Raw genomic sequence first — 21,634 nt, 5'->3', positions numbered from 1 at the left:
CGGCATCATCGACATCTTTGCCACTTCATTTTCCTTCCCGCTTTTCCCACTAAATTCAACCTCACACCCTTTTTGTGACAATTTTCAAAAACTACAATTCTCATTTCATCTCTGGTGAAAACTCAAGAATTCGAATTCAAAATCGAAATCGAAATCGTTAATTGTTGAACTCACTGCGAACTTTTCGCGCATCCCGTCTAACAGCAATTCTGGAGCCACCAAGCTTCTCATCCTCCCACTTCTTCAAGTTGGCGGGACTTCGCTACTCCAAGGCCTCTCTCCTCCACCCTCTTGCAGGCCCTAAGTTCCGGGTCTTCGGCGGGGGCGACACCAGACCCCCCTAACTGGGTTTCAAGAAAGACCTTATTGTGGCCGCCAGACGTTAGTCGGTAACGCCAGACCCTCGTGAAGGGTCTGGCTTATGGATGGAGGGCCGTCACCCTTGAACGAACCTCTTACCGGCTTGCGTCTGCTCCGGCCGTCGTGCTATCAAAGAGCAACTCTTAACTAAACCGAACTTGCCGCAAAAATCTGCCAATCTGGCGCCTTAAATCGTTTTCGTCGAATCCTCTTATACAGAGAGCTCACCATGTCGGAGTCTCCCAGATCCGAGAGGTACATGTACCTGACCCGGTACAGTACCCCGGTACCCGAACTGGATGATCACCGCCTCCAGATGCAGACGCCTCCACGAATTGAGGCCCCGGTCGAGCGTTCTTATAGCCCGCGCGATACCGCTCAAGGTCCTGAAATGATCGATCGTCCAGACTTGCTCAGTCCGCAAGATGCCCGAAGGGACGGTCCAATTCCCCGAGACTTCGAAAATGCCGCGGAAGACGACCGTTCGCTGAATGAGTTGAATGGACTCGGTCGACGATTCTCAATCGACCATAACGGCACTTACCAGACCCCTCGTCGCATCAGCGTTGTGAACCCGGATCTCGCCAACGCTTCCTGCGCCTCGTCTGTATCCGCTCGATCATCCTCTCCTCCCAATTCAGTCGAAGCTTTTGCCGACCCGCGTCGCCGTGAGCGCGCCAATACCTTGGACAGCCATGCGCCTCCCGACCTAGAAGCTATCCTGCAACGCACCGTTTCCGGTGGCACCCACAACCGGCGTCCGACTTTTAGCAACGCTAGTGTCATTCGCCCTCAATTGGGTGATGTGCCTTTCGACACGGCAGAGGAGGCTTGCTTCGACGAGCCAGGCCGTATTCCCGTCATTGATTACGAGGAACTTGAAGAGTTCGTGGCTCTGAATCCGAGCACCAAAGTCAGCGATGGCGATCGCCGCAAGCACAGCATGAGCTCACAGAGCAAGAGGCCCCGCATCTTCTACGACCTCCGCCCTGGCGCTGAGAGCCCTGAGATGGGTGTAATTAAAAAGACCAGCTCGTCGGATACACTGAATGAAGGTGAAAAGAAGAAGGCTGAGGTTATAAATGAAAAGGAGCGGGTTAAACCTCTCCAGAATACAACCCAACGCTCCCGCTTCGGGTTCTTTTCGTCCGAGTCTCAAAGCACAGTTCATGCTGCCGATTTAGGAGATCTGGTTCTCCCTGGCGAAACCTTCCGAGATCTTTTCGAGCTCGGACCGGAGGGAGGTGTGTGGTGGTTGGATGTGGTCAACCCTACCGATGAGGAATTGGGAGCTATCTCCCGGGCTTTCTCTATTCACCCGCTGACAACGGAGGATATTCAAACGCAAGAAGCTCGCGAGAAGGTTGAATTGTTCAAACAGTATTACTTTGTCTGTTTCCGGACCTTCTTCCAAATGGACAAAACCAGCGAGGAATTCCTCGAGCCTGTCAATTTCTACATGGTTGTCTTCCGAGACGGTGTCCTCACTTTCTCCTTCGAGGAGAACCCTCACGCATCCAATGTTCGGAAACGTATTGGAAAGCTGCGAGACTATGTGTCTCTCAGCAGTGACTGGATCTGTTACGCGATGATTGACGACATCGTGGATAGCTTCGGCCCCGTGATTCGAGATGTGGAATTAGAGTCCGAGGCGATCGAAGATCATGTCTTCATCGCCCGAGTGGACGATTTCGAATCCTTCCTCCCTCGAATTGGAGGCCTACGCAAGAAAGTTATGAGTTTGATGCGCCTGCTAGGCGGCAAGGCCGATGTCATTCGTGGATTCTCCAAGCGCTGCAACGAGCAGTACTCGGTTACCCCCGTGGTGACATTGGTCTTTACCTGGGTGATATCCAGGATCACGTTGTGACCATGATGTCGAACTTGGCACATTTCGAAAAAATGCTCAGCCGATCTCATACCAATTACTTGGCTCAGCTGAATGTCACCAACTTGGTGTTGGGAAACCACGTCAACAAGGTGCTCAGCAAGGTCACCCTGATTGCTACGATTCTGGTCCCCATGAACCTGATCTGTGGTCTGTTCGGTATGAACGTAGAAGTTCCCGGCATGCACACAGAAGGATTGGCATGGTGGTTCGGCATTCTTGGAGTGATGGCAGGTATTGTTGTTTTGAGCATTGGGATAGCTCGCTGGCAGAGACTGGTTTGAACTATTTTTTTTTAATCGTCGGTTATGTTAACTTGTTATCTTTCCTTGACTTTTTCCCTGTTGTTTTGCATCTTGCATCTTGCCTGTCTGTGATAGTTAGTTTATTTTGTCACCTGTTTTTCGTTGATTTCAACCTACGATAACTATTTGATAGGATGCGGTTTTCATATTATTTTGTCGACGACCTGAGTATAAACTTGTTGAAATTTTGTGTGGCCTGAAATCGAATCTATAACACATTAGAATCATTTAACCTCATCCCAGTACCTTATGAAGCCACAGCTAGTGTTCCCGCAGAGGTCTGAGCTGTCTGGCTCATGTTCCTTTGTTCATTTGCATTGTCGGCTGCCTGTCCCTGTAGGAGTTTGGCGTCCTGATTGGATAGTGTCAACTCAATTTACTCAGAGACCCTGACTCTGAGCGCCTTCATACAAGCGGTATAGTAGCTAAGATAGGAAAGTTCCGACAGAGGAATTACCTAGTTAGGTACCTAGGTACCTAGGTAGGTACGTGCGGGTCTTACGTGTTCTGAATAAGGCAGCAAGGCATTCAGTTTGATAAGGCTGGCATTTTCCACGATAGCCAGCCTCATCCAAACAACGCTCACGTCGACTACATGCAGCCGTTGATTTCGCCTCCAGGAAGAGGTTTACAGCTGGTGTATACCACCGCTTGCCCGTGATATCTTTACTGGTCAACTTAAAATTCTGACCATTGGCTGTGCAGCGACACCGTCCCCTCCGTCTTTCCATGCGACACCAATACAACGCGCTGCAGTGCTATCTTACTGCAACGATTAGCGCGATCTTCCTCATTTTCGTACTCGCATGCGACTCGGTCGCCTATGCCGATTCTCCCCATGGGCCGGATACAGAGAATGCCTTGAACCTCCAAGGGTTGGTTACGAGTGACGGGGCTGGACTCCCACTTGCGCTAGACTCGTTCAATGGGTTGGAACTTCGTGACAGTGTCGACGGAGATGGCGAGTCAAATGGACTGGACCTCGTGCGAAGGAACCCTATTGCCTCGAAAGCACTGGGTAACAATCAGTTCGAGACGCGGGACTCGTTCCAGATCGGCGATGTCCACCGGTACTACCTGCCCAAATCAGTGGTGAACGGCAAACACGACACCCCAGGCCCCGGTCTTCCTGCATTCATAAATTCTACGAAGGACGGCGATGACCCGGACGATGTGCTACCGAAACGAGACATGGACTTTTCGAAACGAGCGACGACGACAGTTTACCTGTCGCTCACGACCTGCCAGAAACCATATACCAACAAAACCGGCGCCCATGGCGCATTCCCGCAGTTGCAACTGTATGTGTCCAATTCGGATAAACTGCAAGAGCCAGGACCGGGCCAAGACGACTCGCTGCAGGAAGTATACACTGCCGTTGGCGGGTATGTGGGAATCACCGTAGACACGGACAGCGACGTCTTCATCGGCGTCGCAGCGCCCAATTCAACCGACTACACGGGAGTTTACAAGTACCAGATCGCAGCATCCATCGATGCCTTTTTCCACAATACCGTGGACGATGAACCAAATTTGTTCTTCATCGACGCGGACATGTCAGCCGCGCTGCTGGTGACGAATAACCTGACCCTGTCCGAGAAGAACTCCACGAATTACAAGCAGTGGATGGACATCGTCCCTCCATATACTATGTTTGCGCACAACATCAACGATACAGCACTGGTGGGCTTGGAGAAATCATTCTGCGCCCTCGATGCGCTTTCGCAGGTGGGCCGGATCAGCAATTCCACCGAGGTTGGCATGACCAATCGCGGACTTGGGAATAAGCCCAAAGAACAGTTCTATATTACTGGACTGAACCAGAGTTCATCGTACAGCGGTCTTCTGGCGATGGTGGGCAATTCGACCGTGTCCGGGAATGGTATCATCGGCGGCGGCGGCCAGGTATGGCAGCCGATGAATTTCACGACCAAAGCAGGTGAGCAACCCTAAGCAACACATACAAAAAAAGTAACAACCCATTCTAACTATCCTCCAGACAACAACTGTGGCGTGCTATTCAACCTAACCTTCTGCTCCGAAGTCGCATACGCAGTCCCCTCGAACCCTAAACTAAGCGTCGACAAGCTCCGCACAATCTACGATGACTACGCCGCCGCCTTTTACCAGAACTTCACCTATTCCCTCCAACAAATCCAATGTAAAACCAACGAAGAATCCATGTTCTCCCTCGCCGTCAACTGCGAAGACTGCGCAGATGCCTACAAACAATGGCTCTGCGGGGTCACGATCCCCCGCTGCGCGGATTACAGTAGCAATGCCGACTACCTGGTCGTCCGTAACGCAGGCCAAGCTTTCATCAATGGCACTTCTCTGCCGGATGATAGCCCCTTCCGGCAATCCGTGGCGTCGAATAAATCCCGCAATGCGATCATTGATGAGCAGATCATGCCGGGTCCCTATAAGGAGATCCTGCCTTGTCAGGATATCTGTCATACTCTCGTCCAGAGTTGTCCATCTGCACTTGGCTTCGGATGCCCTGAGGGCGCCTGGATGAATTCTTCTTATGGACATCGGAATTCAGATGGTATTATTACTTGCTCTTATCTTGGGGCTGTGTATTATTTGAACCTTGGAGTGAAGATGGGTGCTTGGGGTTGGATGTTTAGTTTGTTGGTTATGGGGGTTATGTATTTACTGTAAATAGACATGATCAATGTGTACTTGAGTTCTCTCTACAGCATACAACATAGAAGTGTATTGCAGTGCGGTATGATATTACCCTTTTCGGTCAAAGGAGGGTCCCCCTCCAAGATAACTCCGCACCCGGAGACTCCGGTGATGAGTACATGAATGTATCCTTTTATCTCTTTCTATCCCCCACTTTTTCATAAATTGTCTTCCAAAAAGTAGACTCCTCAGTTGACCACTACTCTATCTTCCCAATCCTCATCATGGAATCAGGTCTTCCTACAACTTTCCGCAAGGGCGCTACAGCACTCATCACAGGAGCCGCTTCAGGCATCGGACTTGCAACAGCACAACGATGCCATTCACACGGAATGAACCTAGTGCTTGTCGACAACAATGCCGCAGCCCTTTCACAGGCAACAGCGAACTTCCCTTCCGACGAACACAACCCCACCACCACAAGCCATATCCTCGATGTCTCATCATTCGATGCATGGCGACAATTGGTTCCTAAACTCGAATCCCAATTCCCAGACGGTATAGATTTCCTGATGCTCAATGCCGGCGCGGGTATCAGTCCGAACGGGGGTACGGGGATGTGGGGGGATCCGACATACTTCGAGAAGACTTTTGCAATCAACACGATGGGCTATACGAATGGCATCGTCGCCCTTTTGAAAATGATTACCCGGAACAAAGATGTCGTCCGGTCTATTGTCTTGACGGGCTCAAAGCAGGGAATTACTAATCCGCCTGGTAACCCGGCCTACAATGCCTCCAAGGCTGCTGTGCGGTCTATTGCCGAGCATTTGGCGTTCGATTTAGATAAAGATGCTCCGAATGTTAGTGTTCATTTGTTGATTCCTGGTTGGACTTATACTGGTTTCAACGCGGGATACTTCAGGGAGAAGCCGGCGGGGGCGTGGACTTCTGAGCAGGTGGTTGATTTCATGATGGGGAAAATGGCCGAGAAGAAGTTTTATATTTTGTGTCCGGATAATGAGGTTTCGGAGGAGATTGATCGAAAGCGCATTCTGTGGTCTACTGGGGATATCGTGGAGGGTCGACCCCCGTTGTCTCGTTGGAGGGAGGAGTGGAAAGAAGATGCTAAGCGTGAGATTGAAGGTTAGTCTGTCTACTAGTATATTACACTGATAGATCTGTAAATAAACAATTCACCATTCCAACTCTTTCTTCTAACTCTTCTTCTCACTCTTCTTCTCACTCTTCTTCTCTTTCGGAACTCCTGTCCCATCTTCAACCCCCCAATCCCCCATCTCTCCCTCCAAATCCCAATCTCTTGCTTCCACAAATCCCTTACACAAGGATCACACGAACTGCCACAACAATCACCCAGTCCTGGTGGAGGTGGTGGGTCATTGTATGTTCGTTCTCCTGCGCGGAGGAGTTGTTTTGTGCGGGTTTTGGTTAGACGGGTCTTGTAGAGGGTTTTGTATAGGGGTGTTTCTTCCGGGGTGTAATATGGTTCTGGGGTTGGTTGTGTTGAGTCTGAGGTTGAGGTTGAGATTTCGATTGATATTGTAGTTGGACTTTTGGACTCTTTCTCTTTTTCTTTGTCGTGGCTTGGAGATATTGTGGTTGTTGGCTCTGGAGATGTGCTTGAGAAAGAGAATGGCGAGAGGAGACTTGAGAGTAGGTTTGCTGGGGAATAGATTGGAGGTTTGGACGTGTGTTTTTCTATCTCGTTCTCTTCTTCTTCTGTGGTTGGTGTCTCTGCTGATGTGGTGATCTCTTTGGCTTTGGAGATATTTTCAGATGCAGTAGCAGATGTTGATGTTGATGCCGATGAGGCAGTCTTGCTCTCTAGGGTCTCGATGCTCATTTTGATATTTGATATAATTTGATATACCAGATATCGAAATCAAATACAAGTAAATTGAATAATATAGAGCCCAATCTAGTCTCGAATCAGAAACTATCATCTGTTAGTGACATTTGAGAAGACTAGTTATATAGAGCAAACCCACAATTTCTAGGCCAAATCCAAGCTTCCAAAGATCAAAGATCAAATTTCATAAAGATGTAATAATATTTATGGACATGTCGTTGCATTAAAGAATAAGAAGAGTATGGAGGCCGAATTACCGGGGCCCGGGTAAGGATTGTTTTCGTGCGGTTCCTGTTCGTCCCGATGTCCACTCTCCCTATGTCTAGGACTTATGTTGTAGTTTATATTGCTCGCATTTCTATTAGAAATAATAGTACGTCCAGTACGGATAAAAAGAAATGAAACGCTGTTGGAGTCTATGGACTCGGTGGTATCGTGCAGCTTAAAAAATAAAAAGAAGTAAAGTCATGAACCATCATCACTTTCGCCTCGGCGTAGGCATTCGCTTCGGTGTAGTTGTCCAAACATCCCCCAATCCAGGCCTTCCCTCTCCAGACCTCGGCGTCCCCATCTGCTGCAACAGCCTCTGCGCTCCAGGCGTGAGCATCTTTCCCCGCGCACTCCCTCCACCATAGACAGAGCCCCTACTAGACCCAGCTCCAGGCGTAGACCCAGGCGTAGACCGAAGTCCAAAGTCCAACCGAGGACTATTAGCAAATCGTGGCGTTAACGAGACAGGCGTCTTCGTAACACGGGCGGCCTGTTCAGCACGCTTGTTCCGCGCCATACGATCGACCATGCGGTGATGCAGTGCTTCACGCTTGCTAGTCTCGCTAAGTTGGAAGGGACTTGGCTTTTCAGAGGTCGGTCCGAGGAGGCGCCAATCGACTTCCATGTCATCAGTTTTGGAGCTGGAGCCATATGTGAATTCAGGCTCCGGCTCGTCCTCGTCGACGAAGGCGTAGCCGTTCACCCTCGGGGTTTCGCTTCCTGCGTAGGCGGATGCGGCTTCGGACTCGCTGAGATGCGGTCGGCCGGCGATGGCGTCTTGGATGGCGGATATGGAGGGTGAAGGGGGGCACGGCGCTGACGGCGTCCGCTGCTGCTGCGGCATGTGGGTCTAAGAGTCTGGTATTTTGGTAGAGAGTTCGCTTGGGGGCCGCTCGGGATGTCATTTCTGCTTTCTGCGGGAGCGTCTCGTGGGTATCCTCCACCGAGGAGGGGAGGAACATGAGGGTGTTGTCCGGGCGGCTTTTCCACGTGTCTGGATTAGCGGGGCGGGCGTCCAGGTCTGTTTTGATGGCGGGCTGGGCATGCTCATCCCGTTTAATAAGGCCCATTTGTGGGTTTCCCCCTTGAGCTGTGATGCGCTTGATTTCCTGTTGGTGGTGTGCAATTTGTCGAGCGGAGGGAATTTTATTCCCGCTCCAAAGCCAGGGATATTTACTCCGTCGCTTTTCATTCTGCTTGTCCAGGACTTTGTTGAAAGACTCGTTGTCGTCGCTGGTGTACTTTTCCTGGAACGCGACCAGTCCCATGTTCGATACATCGGGAATATGCCGATTTTCTGTTTCAGTTGCCGCTGTGGAAGTCGATAGGACAGACATGGGAGTATCACCTCCCCAGCCATGTGGAGTGTCACCCGGCCGTCCCGGGAAATGCTGTGGTGTGCTCGGAACCGATGCATGGTCTGACTTTCGTCTTGCATTCGACCCCGGGGTGGGCGTGCGCATGACGCCTGCTAACTTCTTTTTGGAGCTTGCAATCCATGCTTTGTCCTTCGATTCACATGCTTCCAGGTACTCTTGTTTGATCTGTGTCTCGAGCAAGCCCGGAAAGAAGTCGCGGGCGATAATGTGGGACAAAGCGTTGCTGTATATGTCTTCATCAAGGACAGTCGCAGGACGTTTGATTCGCTTCGGGGGTGGTGGAGGAGGCATAAGCTGGCCAGCCGATTGCTTGACCAGCTCATGTGAAGGAGTAGACGCCATGTTTGTAGAGCAAACCTTGGAAGGCTTGGGGAATGAATGACTAGGTGGATGAGTTGGTGGCGATAAGATAGCGGGTCAGATGATTCTTTGATCTAACCGCTTTAGGTAAGCATCTGAATTGAACTTGAAATTGAAAAAAAAATTGAAAAAAAAATGGCAGATCTCTTGGCTGCTAGTTTAGCGGTGGGTGAATCTTTATAGGTTAGACTACTGTAACATATTTCACAGATCATATCATACCTAGATAGTTCTAAAGTAGAGTATCTCGATATGCTGGGATAGTTGGGCTTGTCCATTGGTGTGGTCCCACTCGTACTTATATAAATGGTCGGGTTCTGTTGTCATTGGCGTTACCCATTGAACTAGATTGCTACTACTATGTGGGGAGAAAGCAGAGGAAGAATCATTAATTAATTAACCAGAAATGCGGGGGTTCATATAACCTGTTTAACCCATCTGAACAATTCTCATTCTGTAGCAAATAGCAAACATACATGCATGGGATGATTGTTCAATAGTTGGGATTGCATCTAGGGAGGGTTCTTGGAGGGCATTAGAATTAAATATAGGGGATTGAAAGGTAGGTTTAAAGAGACAATGTTAATTTCAAATTTAATTATCATAAAGCTTTACTTTTTACAAGGGGTACCTACTTTTATTAGAGGTTTACATACTATTATCAAAGGACGCATCCTTAAAATAACTCAATCAAAAAGATTGTAGGTATAACCCACCTAGTAGTCGAAAGTCGATCAAAGGGTCAGATCAAGGCGATTCAATATCAAAGAAGTGTAGTCTTCCCCCTGCTAACCATAAACAAGGCCTAGTAAGCGGGTAGTATATACTATATCTATTCTTGATATCAAAGGTTTATTCTTAGTATCAAAGCGATAAATGTAGACCTATTGTTCTCTAATATCGAACAAGGACATCCTTTGTGTAGAGCATGACCAAAGGATAGCTATTTATACCATATAGCCAACAATAATAAATACTTAAATACTTCGAAGAAGCGCAATATGTAGAATAATATATCATTCCATATCATAGAACATAAATCGACGACAATATATATCCAATGGATCCAACAAGGTTCAATGTCGCTGCTCTAACCACACTCAACGGCCTCGCACAGGCAGCGTTTGACACAGCAATCAACGCATATGTACAGAACCCAATTATCCCCTTTACCCATGATCGACTCTGCGCTATTTGTAAGCTACTCACCCTCTCCCCAGCCGACATCGCACTATTCCCAAATATTCCAGCCCTTATTACAGCATACCAAGTGGCACCTGCAAACCGCTTCATCGTCCGTAATGCATTGCTAATATGGAGGGGACACATACTCACGCCAGCGACTATCCCAGCGCATATCACACTCCAACCAGCGGATTGGGATTATTACTTGTACGGTCGCAGATGCCATCACTGCTGCAGTACGAACTGGATGTAATACATGCTTTGACTTTGTCCACCCCTTCATCATTGACAATCGGATCACACAGTACAACGAGAACGGTAATTCGCTTGTCTATGTTGCACTTCGCGCAGGTAGACCTCCGCAATGGGCCGAGTTGGGCCAGGACCTTAGACCCATAGACCAACCAGCAGTGGGCTATGGGCCCTACCTTCAAAGACCAACTAAGCCTATAGCCCATTAGTGGGGGCCTATGAGGCCCCCAACAAAGCCCATTTCTATACAGAAATCCAGTCTTAGCGCTCATAAACCTACTAAATAATGCCTGTTTTTTACGTATGTTCTAGTCTGTAAGCTTACTTAGAAGATCTCGGCCCGCTAGCCCTATTCTAGCCTAATACGGGGGTTCAATAGGTGATAGATTATCAATGTGTAGTATATATATTTCGTTTGTTTTTATTGCCAGGATTATCAACCTATCCCCGCCTTTATGTCCCAAGCCAAATGCCTCGCCAGACAGATTCAAATATAAGCCCGGCAACTTTGTTCTTAGATAGAAAAATGAACAAGATAGTTCTAGATGGAACACCTGACGGTATAATCTAGTCATAAATCCTTTCCATATTACGCGTACTGATCTATAATGCTACCTAGCAATTTTTGCGGAGCACGCAAGCGCTACTGGACGGAACTTAGCAACCGTACTTGACCAGCTGAAGGATATGTGATGTTAGCTTGTTTTTCCCGTAGCCATATCGGGAATCAACGGGTTGCCTACCTATTACTAGAACTCCAAGAATGGTTACTAGTAAATGGGAAATACTAATGTCATCGGGTAATCGGGCTAAGATTGTCCTTGTCCGTACTTATCCATGGTGTTGAGATACTCTACTGTAGAGCTATCTAGGTATGTTATGATCCATTGGCATGCAGTGCAATATTTTACAACAGTCTACCCTATATAGGTTCGAGATCTGCCAATTTCCTTCAAATTCAATTCAGATCCAATTCAGAATCAATTCAGATTCAATGAATCGGCCCTCATGTGGTAGGTTAGACTTGGCGTACATAGATCTAATAGTTAGAGTTCCTGTTAGAGAGAGATCCAGAGGGGTTGATATAGTCTGCAGAACAAACAATGCAAACATTGACCCTTTCCCGATTAGGCTTAGTAGCCATGCCCAATTAGGCATAGTAGCACTCCATCAAACAAAGAACAAAGAACGATCTTGACATGTGATGAAGCATGTGATAATTGTCAATTGCCTCTTTGGGACTACACTCTCAGAACAGTATGTAGTTATATAGTTTTAACAGTTGTAGATAGTTCTCTTCCTCTCTCTCCTCTTGCAACTCAGAGATTTCCAGTGCACTACTATTTTCATCTTAGTCCCACTGCCTCATCTCTATCCCTCTTCTACTTTTTGTTTGTTCCAACTTATTAATATTTCTTCGTCTATCTTGATTGCCATTATTACCTACATTGACATCCAGTCACAATGTCGTCTTTGACAAACGAAACCCTCCCTGGTATCAATCAAACTCCCCAGACAACTCCTATCACGCCATTTGGTACCTCTCCTGCATCAAAATATCTAGGCCCGGATTTCCTAAACGCCCTCCCTGTCGAGCTATTGCTATCAATAGCAGATTTCCTTCTACCTGAGGATATCTACTGCCTCTCTTTTTGCAACCGTCGACTTCTCGCAATATCCTGGAGTCGAACAAAGCACCAATACCACGAGGAAAGAAAAGTCAAGTTGGCTTTCTTGCGTCGGCTTGAACGTGATAACCCGCAATACTTGACTTGCAGTACCTGCGAAATCCTTCATGCTGTGGATGGTACATCAGAGCCCTTTGAGATATCATCTGCAGAACATACCTACCCGCCTCGCGTCGACTGCCCTGTAGGTACGCCTGGAGGCAATACCTTCAATCCTGCCTGGATGGATCTACAGAACCATCTCGGTCCATCCTCTCGTTATAGGCTCCACTTTTCTCATCTGGTGCTTGCTATGAGACAATTCTACTACGGACCTCAGTACGGAATTAGTACAGATGCACTGTCCTTCACCGAAGTGACAAACGAATTTGTGGATGGATCCAAAGTCTTGGCCCCAACTGCGCTATTTTCAATTGAGGCACAGATATGCCCTACACCACCGGGTCTACACTTGCGAATCCAGGAGATCACGTCATTGGAGAACCCACGCAAACTATTCGCCGAAGAAGACTATTTACAACCGGGTGACGATTACGGCGCCAACCTGCCAATTTGCAAACACAGATCAGAGACATTTTGGATGATGGCTATTCCCCGGGGTATATACCCGGCCCTGGAGTCTTCCACCTGCGAGCATTGCAACATAGACTATGAGATTCAAACGGTTATGGATCCACCAAATGATCGTATCGCCATAGTCACAACAAGATGGATTAACCTTGGCGCCGGTCTCAGCCCAGATGATCTCCTATGGAGACTCAACACGAACCCACCGTGTTCGTGGAGAGATCCTGAACTTGAATCGGAGCCACCAGACTTGGAATGGGAAATCGTCGACTGGAGTCCTCGTTGTACATTCGAAGCCATTGAAAATACCTCGCTTGGAGATTTGACTGCTCGCAATATGTCTTATATCCAAGACCAGAGATATGAAACTGAGATGGTACCAAACCCCCTCAGTAACTCTCCCTCCTGGGCATTGTGGAATGGGGCATGGTCTTGATTATGATGAGATGGGTGGAACAGAAAGATGCACAACAGTTGCTGCTTGGATGATTTTGAATTTATTTGAATCTTTACAACAACTTTCTATTCTATGTCTCTTTGAAGTACATTCGTACATTCCTACAGTATCTCTTTACTAAAGTCAACTACACTACACCGATACTTGCAAAGTCACGCCAACGAATGGTATTGGAGCAGGTGAGCTCCTCTATAAGAATCAAAGTCTATAACAAAAAGAGAAAAAAAAAAAAAAACCAGGGACTAGCGAATGACCCCAAAACAAAATCCAAAATGTCCTCCAAAGGATCCTTTTCCTTTTCCTTTTCCTCTTTTTCTGTTTTCCCAAATCACCCTTCCAAGACACCAGGCCAGTAAAAATTCGCTATCGCTGAGAAATGCATCAAGGTGAAAGATTGACCACAGTTGAAACACACAGAACAAAAAAAAAAAGAAAAACGTATGGCTCACAGGCAACGACAAGACAAGTTAAACATAAACACAAGGAAAAACACAGATCGTGGACTCGTTGAGAGAGGGTTGTTGGAGGGGTGTCTATCGGATGACAAAGCGAGAAATGTGAGATAGATATGCAAGGGGTTGAAATAAGGAAAAAGAAAGAAATCAACACAAAATAGGGAGTTGATAATAACGATAGTAACACTCAGTGAGCGGTTGTTGGGAAAAGAGAGTAAGATGGCGAGCGAGCCTTCCTCCGATTCGGGTTTCTGGGAGGAACAGGAGGCAAAGGAGCCTCGAATTTTATCGGTTGGGACTCGACCTCCGAAATAGACTTGGCGCGGTCATGAAGCGACACGGTGAGATCCCCGCCCTCGAGGCTCGTGCTGCTGCCATTCTGGAGGAAGTGTGCTTCGGCCAGACTCTTGGTCTGGCGGTGGTGGGAAGATGATGCAGGGCGGGTAAGTGCCTCGCCAGCTGTCATGCGGTCTGTTGGCATGAGCTCGCGGCTGCTGGACAAGCTGTGGATGAGCTCTGGGACGCTGTTCGTCGTCGAGACGGAGGAGCGGTGCTTGCGCACGATGGAGGCTGCGCGTGAAAGCATCAGGCTCTCTTGCGAGTTGCACTTGCTTATCGGGGAGAAGCTGCTGCGCGGGGAGATGGGACCCATGCCCTGCGAGAAGGGAAAGTGGCGGTCTGATTCGCCATCAGTCGTTATGTACTCCTCGTACAATGGCTCGTGGGAGATTGGTTTGCCCATTGATGGGAGGATCGAGGAACTGACGGGATGGAAATAGTCTGCGCCACGCGCGATGAACTCCTGCTCGTAGTCTGCGGTTGCCGGGGTGGGGACGGAGTGGGAGGGCATCGATTGCGCTGGGCTGGGGTCTAGGTCTGGGGTTGGTAGGGCGGACGTGCTCAATGGGCTCGGCTGGAGGTGTCGGGTTTTCGGGGCCAGCCACGGGCCCTCACTGGACGCTACGCCGACTTGCGGGCGTGCTTCATCCAGGGATGTTCGAGACCAATCGAAGTTGGAGGTGGACTCGGCTGCGTGCTCATAGCAGTAGTCGATATCTGCATCCCACGAGTCATACAATTCATCCTCGTATGAAAATCGGTGCAGGCTGGCGATCGGCTCGGGTGGTGTGATCTCCACCTGGGCGCGAGGGGTGTCCGTGTCCTGAATATGTTGAGGAAGTGTCGGCGAGCCCAGCGCTTCAGAGAACTTCCTAGAGAGCCCCTCGGCCACATAGATGGACACTGGAGCTTCATGCTCGCTGGTGCTGGTGCTGGGTGACTGGGTATTGGCAGGAGGTGGGCTGGCTTGAGAAGTTGTGCCAGAATGGGGGCGTCCCATGCTGGACTCAGGGCTGTCCCAATACCGGGTTCCTTCCTCTTCCTCCGGAACATCTTCCAAATCATAGTGACTGCCGATGGACGAGGTCCTGGTGCTGTCATCTGTGGGCTCGGGGCTGAAAAACCGGGTTGGCTGCGCTGATTGGACACACTCTGGATACGTCGTCACAGTGGACAACCCCAGAATCTCGTCAATGGCACGGGGTGCGGGCTCATCGGTCTCAGGCGGGGGAGTATCTGGCACAGCAGGAGGTGGGGGAGTGGTGGGGCACGACCGGGGATATCTGGAGACTGGCCGCGAGAAGTTCTCGTTGGCGCGAGATTCTCTGCGTGCATGGCTCTGGTATGTTTTTGGAGAAGCCGGCGGGCTTACGCTAGGCACATCCACCGTGGTGGCAGTTCCAAGCGAGCCGAGGTCATCACTGGAGAAATTCCGGAAATGAATATCCTCGGCTTGGATACCCTTCAGACCGGTCTGGGGCCGTTGAGATGCTCGGATGGCCGAAAACTCAGTGACGAGATCGTTCTCGCGTGTTTGATCCAAAGCCTGGAATTGCGAGGGGTTGGTATGAGTCAAGTGGTGGAAGTCGAAAGGATCCGAAATAATGCTTTTCAAGCGCTCGCCTATATCGATTGTCGAGGGTCAATTGGGTCCACAATTTCAGCTGTCAGCTGAGTGGCTGGCAGCACTTACTGTGATCGGTATGGCGGGCGCGACGGCCAAACATCTCCCTCTCAGGCCGGGCCTTCTCACGATCGGCCTCGTCTTCCTCGTCCAGCGTGGCGACGATGTTGATCTTGCTACCCTGTCGACGTAGGATGCGGCTTCCCCGCGCCAAAAAGGACCGGGACGGCTTGTCCTGCTTATCGGAGCGGAGCCCCAATGACGAACCAGCTCGCTCGTCAGAGACAATTGAACTATCTGTCGAGGTCATGGAAGAACCCGGTGAGCGGCGTGAAGAAGTGGAGGTGGTGGTATTGCTTCTTGAACGACCGCTAAAGACAGATAGACGCTTGGGGCTGTGGGCGTGGGCAGTGGACCTGGAACGGATATGTGCGGCATGTTCTGGTTGCTCGTTGGACGAGTTCGTGGACGGACGGTCACTGCCGTCGTCGTTGTCCCAGGCTTTAGCCATTGGGAGTGGAAAGGTCGACATGGTAGGATGTGAAAGAGAGAAACTACACCATGATAAGATGAAATCTGGAGATCTCCGCCGACTACAACGTAAAGGAGCGAAAGTGGAAAGGAACGGTTCTCGAGTGGAACAGAAAGAGGTCGTGCCGATGATAATAAATTAATAGAATACTCGATGACGGGGGCAATACAAGACACGGAGCAGTAGTGGAGCCGCGTTCAGGGGTATTTATGGTATTTACTTTTCTTTTTCTTTTTCTTTTTCTTTTATTTTTTACTTATTTATTTATTTTTTTTTCTTTCCATTATTAGTATAGTTATGATGTATAATGTTATAGTCATATATCCTCTCCTATAATTTATGTGTTATTCTGTTCCTATCACTCTTTTTGTTTGAATTAGAACGGTTACACCATGCACTGAGCCGGGTTTATATAGATTTTTTGGTCGTTATTGATCATATTCCACACAAACAATCCAAAAAATGAGAGAACCAAAAAATAAAAATAGATAAAAATAAAGCAAATACAATATACACGGGATAATAACCAAGGGACGGACTTCGAATCCATGTCAAAGGACTTCGGGAATTCCCAGCATAGAGCCAAGTGTGCCTTAGTGGCATATTCATCGAGCCAGGGGGTTGGTTCCTGAACGTGCTGGAGACCCGCGTGTGGGGAAACGAAAAAAAGAAGCTATACCTTATTCAGCAAGTATCAACCCTCCGATACGCCCCGTTTTGATACCTTGGTACCAAGGTGTATTTATTTATTTCTTTTTTTGGTTATTTTTGGTTATTTTTGGTTATTTTTTTTACCCAAGGTTCCAACGTTCCACGGTTTACCGTTAGCTTTGACCCGTGGACACGGGTGAGAGGGGAAATACACACGATCTGGCTTATAGATTGTTCCTACTACAGTAGTACTCAGTAGTACTCCATATCCATGCATATTATCCTTGTAACAGATTGATGTCATTGGACAAGATAATCAATTGAATATCCAATGACAAGATTGAAACAGTTCCAAATTGTATTAAATCCTTACTCCCAAGGTAACAATGTTAGGACTTGAGTGGAGAGGGAGAGAGACAAGCCCTTATCGTGATAAGTTGGGGCGCACACTGGAAGCTTCCAAGGTTGGATCCATGGATGTCATTCCCTTTTCTTCCTCTCATACAACCATGTAGAAAGGGTGGTACATACCTAGGTACGGAGTTACATTGTAGTATTCTCTACATAGTATGTCTCTAATTGATTTCTATTTAATATCCCCGAGGTCTCCTCCAGGGCTTCCCTTCCTACAATCTCTGCCTTGCGTCCTGAAACTACGTAGAAACGCCTTTCCCCTTCCCCGCGTATAGCGGAGCCTCGGTTCAACGGCTTTCATCACAGGTTCCGGCCCTAAAACTGATTCTAGTGTTTAGTAAAAAAAAAACCTTAGGGCTTGGGAAACAGTCCCAGATCCAAATCTACTTTTTCGGGATCCGGTGGTGGGGTCCTAGTAGTCCATAATAACATTGTATTACAGAGGGCAATTAGAATGGTATTATAGCCTAGGTATACATGTGTCACGGCATTTCTCCAGTTTCTCTAATTTCTCTAGTTCAATCTCAACATCCCTGTAAAAAAGAGAGAAAAAAAGGTGGACAGGCAAGGATCTCCTATGCAAGTTTGTTCCTGTGATCTTACCTAGCTGTAGGGGCTGTTTAGTACGTACAAGCCTCGGGGAGTGCCGGTCTCCTACCTTATGCAAGTTGAGACCCCCTTTTTCTTTTTTTTTTTAAAAAAAAAAAAAAAATTGTTAAACGAATAAAATAAAATAAAAAGCAAAGCAAAGCGGATCAGACTACATGCAAACTTCACACTCCCTCGGGGATGCAAGATGAAGCTGAAGAATGTGAGTATCCGAGCATCGGGAGTCACCGCTCCCTTACTCCGTACATTTTACCTGTCGGAGAGTTGCATTTGTCTCAGGGCGGGGTATATCCATTGTGCCTGTACTGCCTGGTATGTGCATATTATCACCTTGGAAGTACGAGGTAGTACATACAACATAGAATTGATTAGTAGAATATAGACATGGATTCTTGCACATTACTTTTTACCGTTGCGGTGACTCGTCACACACATACGGAGTACATATATTCTAATATTCACTTGGCCAAGTCTATAAGTCAACAACCAACTTCTTATCTGTGGAAGTGGACCTTAACCTGCAGCTAGCACGATTCGAAACAAGAGAGAAACCCGAGAAAAGTAAAATGAAACAGAAGCAAAACTGTTTCGTTCTATTTCAGAAGTTCAATATACCGCTAGTTGTAGTGTGTGTATCGAAGTTGTAAACAGCGGATCTGTGAATTACTATAACTATGTGGTTAGTTTTAAAGGCCCCGTCGTCGCAACAGCGTTTCATTTCCTACTATTCGTACTCAATTTTTAGCCCTTCCCGTCTAAGGACTAGAGTTCCTATCCTAGTTGTTTAACGGACTCCGTACTTCATGTCATTAAATTAGGTCTCAAGGGCCATTTAATCACCCTTTTGAAACGTTAACACATAAATTGAAACTGCCAGGAAAAGAAGAAAAAAGCCACCCGCCATACAGTGAACCACTTCTTGTTTCATTCTTCTTATTCGAACTGCATATCCCATACCGCTGTTGCGAACTCGACGAGTTCTTGTGTCCCAAAGACAATATCACGTTCTCTGTTGTCTTCTGCGGGGCGTCAAAAAAGAGATTCAAAAGGGATCACGAGTTGAGGTAGAGGATGATAGGGATCAAAGTAGACTTCACCATTGGACTTCCTACGAATGGTGAAGTGCGTGGTATTGATAGGGCGGGAGATTTCGGAGCTCCATTCAAACCGGTCGATCGTGATCTCGGGCCTTTTTATATAGAGATTAACTCCGATGGCCACATTGGCCTCCTGTCTTTCTAGATCTATCCAGTACTGAGAATCACGGCGGAGCTTGGCGTAGCTTTCCGAATTTACAACCTCTATAACAACCGTAGGTCTCCTAGGAGCGTGGCGGGGAGGTTTTCGTGGACCCCACGCCCCGTCTGCCTGCTTCCTTGTGCCATCTATAGCAACCATCCCTATGCTTCCCCAGGCCTGAATTTTGCTAGCCAGGCCCATTGACGTAAGGGCCAGTTTAAACATGCCCTCGAACTCCCTTGTGGCTTGTTCGTGCCCCGGGCCGGGTATTTTGACGATGAGGATCTTGGTTTTCGGATTAAAGAATGTAATGGTACGAACAGGAGGATCCGAGTTGATGAAGTCGTGCTCGAAAGTCGTAGGTTCAATAAAGAATACAAGGTGTTCGCTGTGGTCTTCCTTCTCGGGGCTATAATCTTCGTCTGGCGTGTTCTTAGTGTTGTCTCTCTCACCAAGGATATTCTGACGACTACAGTCATCTATAAACCTACTGCGGTGGAAAGTGCGAATGCGCATTGGCTTTTGCGCCGAGCCGGATTGAAGGGTGCCTTCCATCTGTGGCAGCGTGACCGAATGGTCTTTGAGTCCTTCCCAACTTGCACCACTTTCCCGCGCTTTTGCCTTTTGTCCAATGCGGAAAGAACCATAGAGACGATCCTCCTCAATCAAGATGATCTGGCAGAAATCGTCCATACCACTGTAGCGATAAGCTTTGACCGAAGGAGATAATCCTTCGATATCCTGCGAGCCATGTTCGATGGTGCTATCATTCAACTCGAACATCTCTGTTGTTAGAGAAGAGCTCAGGCTAATATAAAGCATGAACTGGCTTAACAAGAAAGCTACCTCACTATGACTGGACTGTGTCGTAATATCCCGTCGGTTTATATCTTCAGACAATTTATCATCGAGGACAAACGTCGTAGTGGGTGAGGGTGAGTGGGAAGGTTGTTCGAGCCTGACTTCAGTACTGCACAGATGATCGAAATCTCCTGGTCGAGACATTGCGGCGAGAGAAAAAGGGCGAGAGAAGAAGTGCGAGCGGATGAGCACATCCATCCATGGTATAGATTAGGATTAACGAATGCCTTAGGTGTCAACCCTCTGTCGGTATTGACCACATTGCAAAATAGCTTAAATTAGCTACCAAATATGGAGGATTAATAAATGCTCCGGTACACTGGCGTCTTACACTGACACCCTCTACTAGTCAGGGAAGACTTCGTAAGTAGTCTGAGTGCCGAGTAGTATAGAGCATCTCCAAGCTAGGTGCAGAATAGTGGTGTTACATGGCGGTAGGCGGTCAAAGGACTATCAAAGTTACGAGTGGTAAGGCAAGCCGTTTCTTTCAAAGGCGGTAATTTTCGTATTCTAATTGTAAAGTGGGTTCCTGATGATCTCGTAGTCTAGAACGTTTACTCCGTACATTATTATATAACATTTATACCTGCGTTGTGCGGCAATTGATATTCTTAATTACTTACTTACTTACCCCTTTCAGGTCCTAACTAGCACGTTCCCCATCTCCACCAGTCGTTCGCGTTTCGCGTCCATCGTCATCGAGCACCTGTACGTACCTATGTTTATCTTGTAGGTCCAAGCGTCCCCGGTGTTCTTCCTCAGCTTAGATCTGTGTCAGGAATATGCCCCGAAATTGAAGTGTTGTCGGCTGTCAGATCTTTTTTTTTGCTTTTTTTGGTGGCATTTGAGCAACAAAGATGGGAGATCAAATAGAGTAGGACCCTCAAAAAGTAGAAATATGGCTTAATAGTATAACTAATGTAGGCACAATATTGGTATAAGATGGATACGATGTATAGGTTCACGGGTATAATAATAAAGATACATATGTAGGGACTCCTCTGTAGAATAGCGCAACACACAAGGTTTGAAGGAACACGTTCTAGAATAACACTTACTCCGTCCCCATATTCATTCACATGGTTCGCCTATCACGAACACGTCCCTATTCATACTTCCCGGAGATCGACAGTTCTAATTCCCCTGAAACAAGGTCCCCGACGTCGGCAGTTCTGTACGAACTCTGTCCTTCATACTCCGTACCTTGCAAGTCCGTCATTTTCCCGAGGCTCGACGACCGTCAATCCCAAGGTTGTACGGAGTCCTCCGTACTCCATAGTTTAGTATCGCATGCCGCGCTATCATCCTAGCCTGAGCCTATCTGGGTAAAGTACATATGTATGCGCCCGTTGGAACTCTGTATGTATCATGTGGGGAATGGATCAATCTAATATGGTACTAGTTATAGGGGCATACCTAGTATTATTGAGGCTGGATCCCCCAAACCATATTTCATTCCATTAGAGATAGACGCGTTGCTTGTCAATATTGAATGTTACTTTTATGTGTGACGATCCAAGTGCCCGGTGATGTAACCTAGCATTGACCGTTAAACTGAGTACTACATGGTAGGGCATGGTAGGGATTAGCTAACTATATCGATGGTACTCCATACTCCGTACTCCGACAGGGGGCTCCTTTCATGTTCCATGGGATATTTTGTGATACATGGGATCTTCAGGGTTATGTTCTTCGGAA

At 47.8% G+C, this 21,634-nt stretch overlaps 9 protein-coding genes across 9 annotated transcripts; 5 read left to right on the top strand and 4 right to left on the bottom strand.

Annotated features, from left to right (window-relative positions):
• Positions 1 to 589: 589 nt before the first annotated feature.
• Positions 590 to 2,230, top strand: N7516_005736 (magnesium transporter CorA family protein; the record flags this gene model as incomplete). Its single annotated transcript, XM_057218456.1, has 1 exon — positions 590 to 2,230. The coding sequence occupies one exon, from the start codon at positions 590 to 592 to the stop codon at positions 2,228 to 2,230; it is 1,641 nt and encodes a 546-aa protein (XP_057072547.1).
• Positions 2,231 to 2,262: 32 nt separating this feature from the next.
• Positions 2,263 to 2,532, top strand: N7516_005735 (Mg2+ transporter protein CorA-like/Zinc transport protein ZntB; the record flags this gene model as incomplete). The annotated part of the gene is made up of 1 exon (XM_057218455.1): positions 2,263 to 2,532. The coding sequence occupies one exon, from the start codon at positions 2,263 to 2,265 to the stop codon at positions 2,530 to 2,532; it is 270 nt and encodes an 89-aa protein (XP_057072546.1).
• Positions 2,533 to 3,282: 750 nt separating this feature from the next.
• On the top strand, positions 3,283 to 5,217 carry N7516_005734 (MID1 family protein; the record flags this gene model as incomplete). Its single annotated transcript, XM_057218454.1, has 2 exons — positions 3,283 to 4,492; positions 4,553 to 5,217. 2 exons carry the CDS (start codon positions 3,283 to 3,285, stop codon positions 5,215 to 5,217), a joined length of 1,875 nt encoding a protein of 624 aa, XP_057072545.1.
• Positions 5,218 to 5,468: 251 nt separating this feature from the next.
• Positions 5,469 to 6,335, top strand: N7516_005733 (SDR family NAD(P)-dependent oxidoreductase; the record flags this gene model as incomplete). The annotated part of the gene is made up of 1 exon (XM_057218453.1): positions 5,469 to 6,335. The coding sequence occupies one exon, from the start codon at positions 5,469 to 5,471 to the stop codon at positions 6,333 to 6,335; it is 867 nt and encodes a 288-aa protein (XP_057072544.1).
• A 66-nt stretch (positions 6,336 to 6,401) lies between these two features.
• Positions 6,402 to 7,048, bottom strand: N7516_005732 (uncharacterized protein; the record flags this gene model as incomplete). Its single annotated transcript, XM_057218452.1, has 2 exons — positions 6,402 to 6,451; positions 6,544 to 7,048. The coding sequence occupies 2 exons, from the start codon at positions 7,046 to 7,048 to the stop codon at positions 6,402 to 6,404; spliced, it is 555 nt and encodes a 184-aa protein (XP_057072543.1).
• A 484-nt stretch (positions 7,049 to 7,532) lies between these two features.
• On the bottom strand, positions 7,533 to 9,045 carry N7516_005731 (splicing factor ESS-2 family protein; the record flags this gene model as incomplete). Its single annotated transcript, XM_057218451.1, has 2 exons — positions 7,533 to 8,069; positions 8,137 to 9,045. The coding sequence occupies 2 exons, from the start codon at positions 9,043 to 9,045 to the stop codon at positions 7,533 to 7,535; spliced, it is 1,446 nt and encodes a 481-aa protein (XP_057072542.1).
• Positions 9,046 to 11,964: 2,919 nt separating this feature from the next.
• N7516_005730 (uncharacterized protein) lies at positions 11,965 to 13,191 on the top strand (the record flags this gene model as incomplete). Its single annotated transcript, XM_057218450.1, has 1 exon — positions 11,965 to 13,191. The coding sequence occupies one exon, from the start codon at positions 11,965 to 11,967 to the stop codon at positions 13,189 to 13,191; it is 1,227 nt and encodes a 408-aa protein (XP_057072541.1).
• A 663-nt stretch (positions 13,192 to 13,854) lies between these two features.
• On the bottom strand, positions 13,855 to 16,162 carry N7516_005729 (uncharacterized protein; the record flags this gene model as incomplete). Its single annotated transcript, XM_057218449.1, has 2 exons — positions 13,855 to 15,629; positions 15,700 to 16,162. 2 exons carry the CDS (start codon positions 16,160 to 16,162, stop codon positions 13,855 to 13,857), a joined length of 2,238 nt encoding a protein of 745 aa, XP_057072540.1.
• Positions 16,163 to 18,865: 2,703 nt separating this feature from the next.
• N7516_005728 (uncharacterized protein) lies at positions 18,866 to 19,858 on the bottom strand (the record flags this gene model as incomplete). The annotated part of the gene is made up of 1 exon (XM_057218448.1): positions 18,866 to 19,858. One exon carries the CDS (start codon positions 19,856 to 19,858, stop codon positions 18,866 to 18,868), a length of 993 nt encoding a protein of 330 aa, XP_057072539.1.
• Between the last annotated feature and the right edge of the window lie 1,776 nt (positions 19,859 to 21,634).

The sequence above is a fragment of the Penicillium verrucosum genome (genome assembly GCF_028828655.1).
Source record: "Penicillium verrucosum strain IBT 35672 chromosome Unknown utg000002l_segment0_segment0, whole genome shotgun sequence".
Lineage (NCBI taxonomy): Eukaryota > Fungi > Ascomycota > Eurotiomycetes > Eurotiales > Aspergillaceae > Penicillium > Penicillium verrucosum.
Note: the sequence above shows the minus strand (reverse complement) of the source record. Positions and strands in the feature narration are given on the sequence as shown.